This window comes from Toxorhynchites rutilus, chromosome 2 (assembly GCF_029784135.1).
Source record: "Toxorhynchites rutilus septentrionalis strain SRP chromosome 2, ASM2978413v1, whole genome shotgun sequence".
Classification (NCBI taxonomy): Eukaryota; Metazoa; Arthropoda; class Insecta; order Diptera; family Culicidae; genus Toxorhynchites; species Toxorhynchites rutilus.
In genome coordinates this window covers 49,959,506-49,973,222 of record NC_073745.1, presented here as the reverse complement: position 1 = coordinate 49,973,222, position 13,717 = coordinate 49,959,506, and the positions used below count along the sequence as shown (strand labels likewise).

The 13,717-nt window shown below is 39.2% G+C and overlaps 3 protein-coding genes across 3 annotated transcripts in view; 1 reads left to right on the top strand and 2 right to left on the bottom strand.

The window, feature by feature from the left end:
* Positions 1-1,917: 1,917 nt before the first annotated feature.
* LOC129768979 (39S ribosomal protein L15, mitochondrial) lies at positions 1,918-2,993 on the bottom strand. The gene is made up of 2 exons (XM_055770939.1): positions 2,802-2,993; positions 1,918-2,734 (listed from the first exon to the last, which is right to left on the bottom strand). Exons 1-2 carry the CDS (start codon positions 2,904-2,906, stop codon positions 1,979-1,981), a joined length of 861 nt encoding a protein of 286 aa, XP_055626914.1. The 5' UTR covers positions 2,907-2,993; the 3' UTR covers positions 1,918-1,978.
* Positions 2,994-5,622: 2,629 nt separating this feature from the next.
* LOC129764995 (alsin homolog) overlaps positions 5,623-13,717 on the top strand; it is a 38,464-nt gene continuing 30,369 nt past the window's right edge. The window contains exons 1-2 of the mRNA XM_055764723.1: positions 5,623-5,855; positions 5,917-6,727. Coding sequence (XP_055620698.1) covers positions 5,965-6,727 — 763 coding nt within the window. The 5' untranslated portion in view covers positions 5,623-5,855; positions 5,917-5,964. The remainder of the gene's footprint in view (positions 5,856-5,916; positions 6,728-13,717) is intronic.
* Positions 6,733-7,303, bottom strand: LOC129764997 (ATPase inhibitor mai-2, mitochondrial). The gene is made up of 2 exons (XM_055764728.1): positions 7,143-7,303; positions 6,733-7,045 (listed from the first exon to the last, which is right to left on the bottom strand). Exons 1-2 carry the CDS (start codon positions 7,190-7,192, stop codon positions 6,829-6,831), a joined length of 267 nt encoding a protein of 88 aa, XP_055620703.1. The 5' UTR covers positions 7,193-7,303; the 3' UTR covers positions 6,733-6,828.

The window sequence follows — 13,717 nt, the reverse complement described above, 5'->3', positions numbered from 1 at the left end:
CTAATAAGGTTTATGGAATCATTCAAATATTCAAATACACCCAGGTTTTTTTACGCGTGGGTTACGTACCTCGTAAAAAAACCGCGTTAATTGAAAATCCACGTTAATTTGAAAATCCGTGTGAAAAAAAAACCGCGTTTATTGGAAAATCCGCGTAAAAAAAAAACCATGTCACCTAAGGACAGATATCAAATGGGACTATCTTTACGTAGAACGGAAGTAAAAAGTTGAGTGTTGCTTGCAGGGAAACAAAAGGAAATTGAACGGTGAATGGCGTGGATTTGAGTTATTTTCTTGGGGGAAACTTTTTCTATGCGGTCCCTATCTACCGCACAAAAAAACCGCACACTTTTTTCTAAATGTGTACCGAACACGTTTTTTTTAAAGCTGCTGGTGAAGTTTTGCACGATTTCTTATGCGACTTTTTTTGTGCAGTCCCTATCCCCCGCGCAAAAAAAAGTTTGCCTGTAGTAATAAAAATATAGTTAAGAATTTTACTCCTTAAAACGTATTGTAAGGTAAATGATGTTGGTTTGTTCGATTTTGGGTGACTTCACGCAATTAGTAAATGCAAAATGCAAAATTGCTCCGTTTTAATGTTTTTTAACGATTTTCTTCAAAGAGAAATTATGATCATGGCTTGTTCACCTCTGATCATGGTTTGTCCAAAAAATTATCATGGTTTGTCTGGTTTTAGAAATCACCATTTTTGAAAAAAAAATCGAATTTTATATATCTATATTCTTATATTAGTTACCTTTATTATCATATGTTATACTGTCAGTCACCGGTGACTGGCGTGGCAGTCAACGTGGTAACTACATGATTATAATGTGTTAATCTGATCCAAATGATGTGCAAGCATGACGTTTACAATATTTGAGTGTTATAATCCAGAAGAAGTCTGAATACCTGCCAAATAATTATCTGGTGATTGATTAAAAGTTAGCTGGGGCGCTTTGACACCAATAGAAGGTGAACTTCAACCGCTTGCCGTACGATATATTTTACAATAGCACGGCCCAATTACGAGCACATCGAGTCGTTCCGTTACTATGCTGAACATGTGCATCTTACATGGTCGAAGCAGTCCACGAACATCATACGCTTGAAGCGGTTCCCGGAATAAATCGCCACAGAAAACGACTGCAACAGAAACCACCGCTTATAAAATGTGTAGTAGGCTATAAATATTGTGGCGCGGTATTGTATTTCAAAACAAGAATTAACCGGGCAAACGTATCGCCCCAGGCAAACGTAACGCCCCGGGCAGACGTATACCGTCCGACGCTCGCTAGAGCTCGGTCGGACATTGCTAAAGGATCGTATCCTATGTTTCAAACTAACCGGGCAATCAGTGGATCCCAGGTTTGCGTGCGAGACACCGCCGCTTCCGACGGCGGGTCGGCGGTGGACTCGGATTGCGTCATCTTGGCGGCATGGGCCGCCTCGATTCCTTATCCTCGCCAAATGGGGACTTCGTCCCCATTACATTGTCCTCAGAATAAATTTCGAAAAACGAGAACAAGAGAATAAATTTATAATAGAAATGTGAGGCACATGATGTTTTTCCCGCGCCAAATATTTCTAGCCTACTACACTTTTTCTAAGCGGTTGTTTCTGTTGCAGTTGTTTACTGTGGCGATTTATTCCGGTCACCGCTTGAAGCATGTATCCATTTCACATCGATACACCACGAGTGAGATTCGATGTTGTACGTGAAAGGGTTAAAAACCTTTAAAACATGTGAAATCGTAAAAACATCCTATCAAACTTCTGTAAATCATGAAAAACACTATTTTATTTATATGTGTGGAAACATTTGAATATCTGATTTGACACAGGTGCGCTAAACTACCCATATTTTCGACTAGACAAACCAATATGGTTTACCTTAACTGAGCCTGTAAAATTAAATGAATTATAAAAAAAAATGTTGTACTCTTTTATTTGTTTAATCATTTCTCTTTCTACAACACTACTCCTTTGGTTTAATAATAGCATTGTCCTTTAAGCTTATCACCCAACCTGGGTTCAATCCGTAGAATATCTGCCTCGGATCTTTGGTCGCCGTTAGCATCTCATACTGCGGATCCTCTTCAATCTTTGGAAGTTCATACCCATACTTCTGTGCCAACACTAGCCGTTCTCTGCTAATCTGCTCAGGATCCGCCAAATAACCACGGTTTCTGGGATCACTATAATAATCCACCGCATCCTGCGGAGGCAACATTCGCCTAGGAATCGGTACTCCCTTTTCGAACCACTTCTTCGGATTTACAATAGCGTACAAGCTGTGTGGATCGTAATAGGCAGTCCGGATAACGCCACCATTACGCTCTATCGCGGCTATCACCAACTCCGGCGCATGCTGCACTTCCAGATTCACCTTGGCCCGAAAGTTGTCCGCTCCTTCGTCAGTCAACTGAACGCCGTAATGCAACTGATCCGGCCGTATATTGAACAACCCCGTGTTACAAATCGTGGTTAGATCGATCGGCTGACTGGTGTCGATCCTGTTGGTATCGATCAACATCTGCAGCTGGTGCAAAGTGATCGGCGGATATTCTCGCTTCAAATGATGTCCCTTGTAATACGGTTCATAGCCGAAGCGGAGATAGAACGGCGTGTTCCCAGTTTCGTAACCCACGCGCATATAGTTCTGCCGCTGGTTCGAACCTTTATTGCCGGCACCGTGCTTGTCACCACTGTGTTGGCCACGACCCCGTTTTTGCTTCAAAGTAAACAGTTTCGAATAAATTCCTCTAGGCCGATTATGTAAACATTAGAAATCAGCTCACCGGTTTCTTTGAATTTGGATTATCCCGGATGTTTGCCAAAGACACCCGCGGCAGAGTGCGAAGCATTTCCAACGCCTTCTCGGTTGTGTGTTTTATTTTCGACATTTTTGTGTTACCACGGCTATTAAGCGCTAAAAATTTTCAAATTTGCCTGTACCTGAAGCGCAGCGTGATGAATGTTTTGAAAGTAGTTTGACAATCGCTCTGAGTATATAAGCCACAGGGGTGCAACACAGCCAGAACATTTCACGGCGAGATTTGAGCCGATATTTTTTGAACGCATTTACGGCTTCAGCTTTGTATTCCGTGTGCGTAAAGTGAGAATTAATATGAATGCTTAACTTTCAGAAAGACATACATTATAAAAATAAAACTAATGAATAAAAACTAGCACTTCTGTATTTATTTATTTGTTGTAATAAAGTAACTCGTTTTATGAAAGTGGGAACAAAATTCTGAACCAAAATAATGTCTGGGCGTTTTAAGCGTTCAAAGAAGGTCGAATAATTGTTTCCATTCAATTTTAAACAATTTAGAATTACCATCGGATGTGCTTATATGAAAGAATGTACATTTGATTCACGAATACTTAAAACTTTGATAGGTGCCGTCATTCTAGCTTCGCAAACGCGAAGTCAATGTAACAATGGCTGATAATCACTTCTTCATGAGCTTATCGACTTTCTCATATTGCGATGAAACTATTTATTACAAGGTATCCTTTCCCTGAATGTTGGGACTGAATAATAAAGATACATTCTCTATAGTATTCCTAAAAAATAAAAATTCATGAACTCAGTCGTAAAAACTGAAAATTTAACATTAGAATTTCAATGAATGCATCCGAACCCTACTTTAGAAGAACCTTCTCAGCAAACATCAAATCGTATGTGTTCGGGCACGGACAGAGAAAGGCACTAATTTCTTGTAGCAGAGTTTTATTTGCTCAGCTCAAAAAAGATTAGTTTCAGCTCTCTTTCTTCACTACACAATTCTGCCTCAGCGCTAGCTATTTATGGACTAGCTTATGAAGGACACGGTTTCTCGGACAAACGACAGCCGTACTCCTTTGGATGCTGCTAACCTCGAACGAATAGGTTAAATGCCCTAAGCGGATATAAATTCAAGCAGCTAAACAGCAGAATTCTTAAAAAATTATACCAATTTCAAAGATTACGATTGAATAAATTTTTTCCACGTTTCCAGTAATAATGTAAATTTGTTTTGTTTTCCTTTTTAACTTTCTATACGACCCAAGTCTGACGGCTCCAATCCCACAGTTGATCGGTTGCCCAGCGGTGCTGACAGTATGGATATCCATAATTGGAGGCGATATACATACATCCAACACACATTCGGATGATATATGATGCATATAACTGGCAAAACGCAAAACACGCAAAAGTGCAGGCGATATACGTATATACCATATTTTATACGCATATAAAGCCGTATTAAGATATACGATGCTTTTAACACAGATATGCGATTTGACCCGACAATGCTATATAAAATGAACAGAATGTGCGTATTCACGATACTAAATTGATCGTTTTTGTTTTTTATGCGATTTCGGATACATATGATGCATCCTTTGATTGATATTCTATACGATTGTAATTTGATACGAATTTATGTGCGACCTATCATGTGCAAAAGCTACACATTTTTACTTTATTTTCAAATTATTTCCCTACTTGGATGGTATTGGTTTTGTGTGAGGTAAGACGGCACAGTCGTATACCACCCTAGATTATATGCGGTCTGGGATGCAATAAACTCTTAGGCCGGGGACAATTACGGATCTCTCTTTGACGAAAAACTCAAAACAAGGGACCCGAAACTAGAAGCTAGAAGCTAGAAGAACTAGAAACATCTAGAGTATGCAGCGTAATCGTTAGATAACTTGTAGAACAACCTAGCCATCGATGGATATTCGTTAAAGCAGATTACATTAGGCCCGCAAACTCTCAAATATCATGCGGAATTTCTAGGATATTCAGCCGAGTAGTTTACTCGTCACGTGAGAACATCCCAGTACTTTTTGCAAGTAGTGAAATTTAATGACAAGAACTGCTGCATTGAAACAAAGATTAGTTTCGATGGAATTTACTCAAAATTGTTCGCCAATACAGCATCAAAAATCATACGTGTGTGGGTGCCACCCACTAAAATCAGAAGAATATCGTTCGCGTAGATATACACGAAGACTCCCCCGGTAGAGCTTGGAACAGGCGAGAAAGAGGGTGACGGCAAGAACAGAACCTTGAGATACTCCTATTTCCTCGTGGAAAACACGGGAGCTGATGTTACCAATTTTAACTTCAAAGGTTCGGTGTGTGACGAAGTTCTTGGTGAAGTGTAGTAATCTACAGACTACCCGCCAATCTGCCAGAGTTTTCAGCACTAACGGGATACATGTCCTGTTGTGTGCCTTTTCCAGGTCCAGAGGTTTGTATGTGATATTTTCATCGCGTTGAGTTACTACTGTTTTTTGTTATTAGTCTTCTTCTATCAACAATGAAAAATCAATACTTACCCGAAGTATGACCATGAAATCATCCGATATTAACCCAATATGTCATGTTTTAGTAAAATAAATTGCTTTACTAACAGTTTAATCGAGGTTTCGGTTTATGATTCATGATACGAAACAAACGTAAAGCTAATGTAATCAACCTTTTGGTTTTCTCGGAGTGTATTGTTTTGCAACACATTTAGTGCATGTGCATGTGCATGTCCAGCCCTGCGCAAACGTGACAGATGATCGAAGCGTGAGAAAATAAACCAAAAGAAGGAATTCGAACAAAAATATTTTGCTTCCATTATTTTTCCACATTCGTTTCAAGCAGATGTGTTAGTGAGCAATTTCTCGAAATTGTTATGTCGTCGTAATAAATGCTTTTTATCTTATAGTTAGAATGTGTTGACAGTGATAGAATCTTATCAGTTATTAGAACTAAACTGTTCGAACCAGAACATCAGGGGAATACCGAGCATAGACACGTTGAGTCATCAATCTGCCTCCGTAACAAAGGTGTTAATCCTATCAAGGTAATGTGATTTTGTATGTGCTTGCGGAAGGAGTTACCAAAACGGTTTTTTGTACGAACAGTTATATGGATATGAGCTGAAGCAGAAACCCAACTGGACTTTGTCTACGATGGCGGCAGGAATTTCCGCCTACGGTGAACTATCCGACGGAAGTCGTCTCACAATTGTAGTTCACGATTCGGAACACCCACTAAAGTACGGCAGCAAGCTTAGAGTCTGCGGAGAGAACCATTTGCTGCTCACGATCGATGGGAAGCTGTACCTGGCAGAGTATCGCAACCGGGAGAGGACTGTGGAGTTTCAATTCTTACGGGAAAATGTTGTCGATTTCGACACCGAAGGCAACTTTATCTATTTTGTGTGCAAAGCGGAGGGTAAAGTGTACCAGGGTAAAAACGGATCGATTGGAGAGTGGACACAGCTCTTCGATGGGAGTGAGATCCGGTTCGAGAAGATTTGCTGCAATAACAATGGGCTGCTGCTCACCAGTGCGGAGGGTAGTGAGCTGTATGCGAAGGGGGATTTCGGGAATTTGTTAAATTTTGAAAGTTTGTCACCAGTGGAAGATATTTCGTCGGAGACTGTGGTTCAAATCTCCGCTGGAATCGATTTTGTGATACTGTCTAGTCAAAAGTCAACCAAAGTATTCGCGGATTGTAAAAAGGATCCATTCTACGATCGGTTATGTTTGGATGAAACAAACAGCCAACGATATGCGGACTGGAAAAATATCTTCGTCAATGCTGACTTCAGTTTCGATCGTAAAGTCGTCCATGCAGATAGTTGGTATAACTTAAATATCGACTCACTGATAGTTTACGGTCAGATGATTCATGAGACTGGAGTCGCAAGTTTTGGAAAGATAAACAAAGGTGAGTCAGAGACTATTATACTTTATAATTGTTACAAACGCTTGAGAGCGCATCATTATCGATTTATGTTTAACTCAGTCCTTCATAATGAAGCGTCATGTTTACTTTTTTGCGCCTTCCTGCGTTTTCGACACATCGGTTTCCGTTTTTGTTTTCAACTTCTGCAGCTGTTCTCGTTGCTGCCTGTGGAAGTATTCTTCCTCATGAGCTGCTTCCATTTTACCGAATGATCCGCCTGCTTCTCGGATGGTTCCACCGCCACCACCACCCTTTCCTGCACCCGCTCCCAGCTCACCAACTTGGCTCATTCTCGCAATGCTGCAGTTTGAGAGACCGGCAAAATAAGCGTTACATAACAGCATTAATTTGTTTTGCCTCGACTGAGGGTAGTAAAAATAGGCGCGGATAATCTCACCTAAGTACAGTGGGATACAGTCGCGTAGCACCTCGATGGATGGAAAACATTTAGACAATGAGATTGAGATTCGCAGCTTATGGCGATATATATGCGCTAATCCTTCTTTGGCGAACACGACAAGTCAACAGTTAGTCAGCAAATGAAGAAAGTGAATGATGAAAATTTTCTCACGCTCGCTTAAATGTTGGCTATTTTAAGCTTCTTAGTGAGCGAATAGTGAGCTAATGGTGATATTGCTTGGTTTGTTTTTGTTTCCTGCTCGCGTGATCAACAATGTGCTTGTTACTTTTACGCGAAAATAACATGTTGCATCAATCGCTGCAATATTGACGAATCCAAAAAATTGTAATGGGTTGTATCTAGGACACGACCGCAGTTTTCGACGTAGAACTACGGAATTATATTATTCAATCCACTTGTTTATCACTTCGGATATTATTTTAGAATGCATCGAAATGTTTGAAATAACTTTTTAGCTATTTAATTTTTTATTACTTCAGTCGACTCGAAAGAGTCGAGTAGAATCGAAGACTATTAGCAGACTATTAGAGGGGCAAGCCTCCCATTCAAATATCGAACGCAAACTATGAACCCTTTTGCTCCTATATTTCGCTTGAGATGTGATCGAGCCCCACAACATGCAACAGTGAGGTTACCCTGCTGGAATTTGAAAGCATACTTTCATGAAATATACGTTTATCTAAATAAATGCAGTGTATATCTATATTTCAAAATTCTGGATACTTTCCCATATCCGCACTAGCACAAACAATTCTCATATTCTGATCTTCTTTGTCGTAACACACCTCGGTACAGAGGGCTATCTCTCCTTGTCTCGAGCTGTGTCTGTGTCTGTCTGTGTGAAATCTAGAGATGGGCAAAACAGTTCACTTTGATGAACGGTTCACTCACTAACCGTTCATCTAAGTGAATCAGTTCTTTTGAACCGTTCTTTCGCTCTTTCGTTCAGCGATATTATACCAGGCACAGACATACGGCTGTACTTGCGTTGTAAGTAGTGATCCCCGATTTTTGAAATTAATAGTTCATCAGCTAATCGAATAGTTTTCAGCAGTTTGTTATTCGGTACGATTAATCGGCCCAAATAATCGATTAATCGCCACACTGAGAGAAATAATTAGTTAGATTATTAATATTTCTCATTTGCTAGAAAGCCAATTATTATCTTTTACTCACCCCTAAAGTCGTAAACGAAGCTCAATTCACGTTGACGGCATTGAGCTTCGTTTACGAACTTAGGGGAGCGTCAAAGATAATGATTTGTTTTCAGGATAAAACTGCAGCGGCCGTACGTTTTTTTCTCTCTGAGTTTGGATCGATTAATCGACGTAAATTATTCGTTCGCTTCGATTATTGGTTGTGAGGTATTCGTTCAATTAATAATCGATTTCTGTAGAAAGTATTCGATTAATCGATTAATCGAACGATTATCGGGGATCACTAGTTGTAAGAGTACAGCGTTGTTCAGGTACTATCGTACCATGACAGACATACTTTGGTTGTACATTGTACCATATGTCAAACTGACAATCAGAATTTTTCCAATTTTCAACACATACTTCAATGAAAGAGGTTTTTATTCAGCGTCTAAACTATCAAACACAACAAGCAAATTTCCAGTCTGAGTTATTAACTCAAGAGAAAGTCAGAGAAGAGAATGTTTGCCAAGTGTTTTGATTCGATTTGTTCATGCTACCCACCACTAACCGTGTATGGAGTTGCGCACAGTACAACTGTATCCATGTACAGCGGTAAAATAGGTCGGTACAGGTACAGCGATTGTACCGAGTTGCTTGCATGGTTCTAGCGATGTAAATGGTGACAGACATACAGTTTTCGAAGTACAACGCTAGTACAGTTGTATGTCTGTCATAAGTATTAAGAACGGTGACCGGAATAAATCGCCACAGTAAACAACTGCAACAGAAACAACCGCTTAGAAAAAGTGTAGTAGGCTAGAAATATTTGGCGCGGGAAAAACATCATGTGCCTCACATTTCTATTATAAATTTATTCTCTTGTTCTCGTTTTTCGAAATTTATTCTGAGGACAATGTAATGGGGACGAAGTCCCCATTTGGCGAGGATAAGGAATCGAGGCGGCCCATGCCGCCAAGATGACGCAATCCGAGTCCACCGCCGACCCGCCGTCGGAAGCGGCGGTGTCTCGCACGCAAACCTGGGATCCACTGATTGCCCGGTTAGTTTGAAACATAGGATACGATCCTTTAGCAATGTCCGACCGAGCTCTAGCGAGCGTCGGACGGTATACGTCTGCCCGGGGCGTTACGTTTGCCTGGGGCGATACGTTTGCCCGGTTAATTCTTGTTTTGAAATACAATACCGCGCCACAATATTTATAGCCTACTACACATTTTATAAGCGGTGGTTTCTGTTGCAGTCGTTTTCTGTGGCGATTTATTCCGGGAACCATTAAGAACAACATAGAATGTTGGCTGGAACCCAACATCAATAGACAGCAGCATCAATATTGATATCGTTGGATTGGATAGTGTACGTATGGGATTTATATTTTTGAAATTTAGTGGGGAAAGATAAACTGCTTCATTAAAAGTCGCAAACTGTATGTGAAAATATGTTTATCGGTCGACAAAAGTTTATGTAATAATTTGATGCGCACAAAATATGTGCAATTTTTCATATTCTCTTTTTGGACAAGACACAGTTTCACGCAATAGGCCAAACAATGAATTGAAAGCAACAAAAAAACTTTTTTCTCAACATACCCACACTATAAAATTTTATGTTTACTTAATCCATGAATCGCCCCAGCTTCCCCCAGATTATTTTCTGATAATTAGAAAGTGTATGATATCTAATTTAATTTTTAACCCAAAATAGAGAATACATTAATAAAATAAACCCTGCGTTACACGCATTTTGCTCATAAATGACAAATCGTTTTATTTTCCTTACAAGCGTTCTCGTTATATTTATCCATTCCGCCCAGCGTAAATCAGTTCAGCTGCACTCGTTCGTTCGCAAACAATTTGCCCGCAAACACTTCGTTCTCAAACAGTTCGTTCCCAAACAGTTCACTCTCAATCAGTTCTTTCCCATACAGTTCACTCGCAAACAGTTCGTTCATAAAAACAGTTCACTCTCAAACAGTTCACTCGCAAACCGTTCTTACGGAATCAGTTCGTTCACAAACCGTTCGCTCGCAATCAGTTCGTGGGGAGAACTATCGTTCTTTGAAATAGAACGACCGCTCGTTCACTCTTTTCGGCGAACTAGTTCTTTCGTACCGTTCGTGAACGGTTTGCCCATCTCTAGTGAAATCAGCAATAGGCATGAATGATATCCGCTCGTTGTGTTATGCTAGCTCACTCGCATCTGTGTTTTCATTCTATTCTATTTTCGGTTTCCGCCTCTAGCCCTGAGAAGGGCCCTTGTGGAAAGAAACTCTACTCCATACTCTTCCTTCACCCGTCAAGAAAACAATCCTCTCCTGCCCGACGCTCGGCGGCAACCATGTTGCTTCGATGATCACCAAACGAGAAGTGGTGTGGCTCACAAAGAATGTGTGACTTCAAATCGCGGATGGCTTATTTAAACCAAATATGTTGAAAACGGGCAGAAACAAATATATCGGTTGCTCGTTATTGACAGCTCTGTTCGGGAATGCACACAAATCGGCTGAAAAAATGTATGGGAAAATGAAAATGCTTCCAGTTTTCATTAATTTAAACTGTTTAGGCATTAGTAGATTGTACTGTATAGTATATCAAACAAATCTTAAAGAATTTACGATTCAATTGATGTGCAAATTATCAGAATTTGTTCGCTGTGAAAATACTTATTAATGTTAACTTTATTTCACAAAAACGTGACCTGTTTTGTGATTTGGCACCCTTCCTGAAAGACGTAGTTCTATCTCAAAAAATGTGAGTCAATTATAGCGAATTCGTTTTTGTTCAGTTTCAACCCCAGTGCCACACTAACTGCTGTCAAGACGTTTTTCTATTCACTCAGTTTCAACCTAGTGTCGCACTAGGTTCGCCCCGAAAGCTGTTAGTTCCGCACTGGGATGTTTCACGGGTTCGCACTCGGGTTCACCAATACAACTATGCTGAACTGGCAAGTTCCGAGTATTGTTTTGGAAAATCTAAAAATAAAGACTATGAAAATGGAAAACCTGCTGCTTTTGCTTTTGTATTATTGGAATCGTAATCCAATTCGGATTTTGATTTTGAAGAGAATATACGCGTAGACGGCATTAAGTTTCGTGTGCTTTCATTAGGAGGCGAAAATAATGATGGATATTCAGGTAATAGTAAGAGAAATCTTTGATAATTTATATCTCAAAAATTATGAGTCGTACCGATATAGTGTCTTAGAAAGAGTTATAGAGTATTGATGGTTGAATTTGAAAGAAATGTACACTGAGAAGAAAAATTAGTACTCTTTTTTTATTTACAAAATAAAAATTCAATTTGCAATATCCAAAATACATATTTTTTATTTATTTATTTTTTTTTTCATACAAAATAGAAGTCATGCAGAAAATTTAAAAAATGGGCCCAAGATGGTAAAACTATTTTTGACGAACTTTGTGGAACATCGAATTTTTATGAATTTTCGAAACTTCGAATTTTTGTATGTTAACAATCATTTTTAGCCACAAATTATGAATCCTGATGTGATTTAAAACAAAAAAGGTTATTATCAATCTCCTTCTAAATGCAGCCATTCTCGCGATATTTTAAAAAATATTTGTAATTTATTGTCTTTTTAATAGTATAGGCCCTTTAAATATGTTTGTCGTGTTATACCATCATGTTCATGAGATTTTATGAATTCACAACTTTTCTAAATACATCGTTATGGTAAAGACATATGTTTAGGAGTTACGTTACGAAACATTCGAAGACATGTTGGTTAATACAAAACGTAGCGAAACTAAAAAATCTTTTCTTATCTTAGTACAGACTTCAATTAATCAAAAAAATTGTTGGAAATTATAAGAAAATTCATAAAATTTCATGAACATGACGGTATAACACGACAAACATATTAAAAGAGATTATTTACTATTTGAACCTGTTGCAATCATTATAAACCTCATTTTGCGCTAGCCTTTATGCAAAACCAATTACTTGTAAGATTCCTTTCCCGGATCTTCTGGTAATCTCCTTCCCGATATATGCACAGCATTCTCCTCCTCCCTGTGCGACATCAGTGGAGCAACAATCAGCGTTATTTCTTGTCACCATCGCCGTAAGCTGATAGTACTATTTTCCCCGCCGATGGGAGCCAAACAGAATAAATCTTGCTTGGAATAAAAGGCATTGATTGCGCGGCTAAAAGCGAAAAGATATACTAAAAACAGGAAGTGGGTTATATCTATGGTATAACCGTAAGGGTGACGTAGGACTATCGTTGATTTAGAGATCATTTGTTTGATGTTGAATCTGAATTCATTCTGAATGAATGAATATTTGGAGAACTTCGAAAACAAGAGCGTTACGTTGGAGGCACAAGGTTTTATGCATCCAATATTGGATACGGAAATATCCTACTGATGGGGAAGAATAATCTTCAGAAGCTATCCTGTTAATTGCGATTGATTGAAAAATCACAAAACCAAATGTATTTGGTCACAGTGTTACATGGATAGAAAACATCAAAATAAACTCTTTCACATGAATGTAATTTTAAATTCCCAGAGGAACTGGCAGATTATTTTCAGTAACGATTAGATATTTCCACATTTTCCTCGATGCTGGAAGCCCACCAGTGGTTAATGCTAACTCGATAACCATCTGTTAATAGCACTTGATTGAAACATATTTGGTCACAGTGTTACATGGATAGAAAACATTAAAATAAACTCTTTCACATGAATGTATTTTTAAATTCCTAGAGGAACTGGCAGATTATTTTTCGGATCTTTCTCGATGCTGAATGGCATCCAAACGGAAAGAATTCCGTGTGTGTATGTGTGTGTGTGTAGCGGCTGCTTCGAGATCTTCCCGGGGAACCGTTTGTGGCATCACTCTCCTCCTGATGGATTCCCTTCTGGCCTAAGGTGCACAAATAGGCTCTTGGTGACACCGTTCATCCGCGCTTTCATGATAAATGAAGAGCTTCACCACAACAGCGACAACATGCTCCAATCGCTGTTCAATTACAACTGAGTGGATTTCCGAGCGGCGCTCGCTTATATACCGATTGGTGATTTGAATAGCCTGTTTTGAAAGCAAATTTAAGACTATTGAAACAAGTTTTTGGATCAGAAAGTAACAAGTATAGAACGCGTAGACATTTTATCTTTCGAATGAAGTGTTTATCATACCATTTCGTTCAGTTGTTTAGGAGCTATTAACACTCAAAATCTTGGTCTCCGGCGTAACGCTTTCGTTTTCGAAACTTTGATTCTACACCCCGGTATAGAAATGAAAGACGTAGTCCTACGTCAAAACGTCCTGTCACCAAAAGATACGATTTGTTTTGTAAACAAATTTGTTTTTTCACGAGCAATGGCCCAACAGCAGTTTTGACATTGCGGTCTGCCTATAGTACAACGCC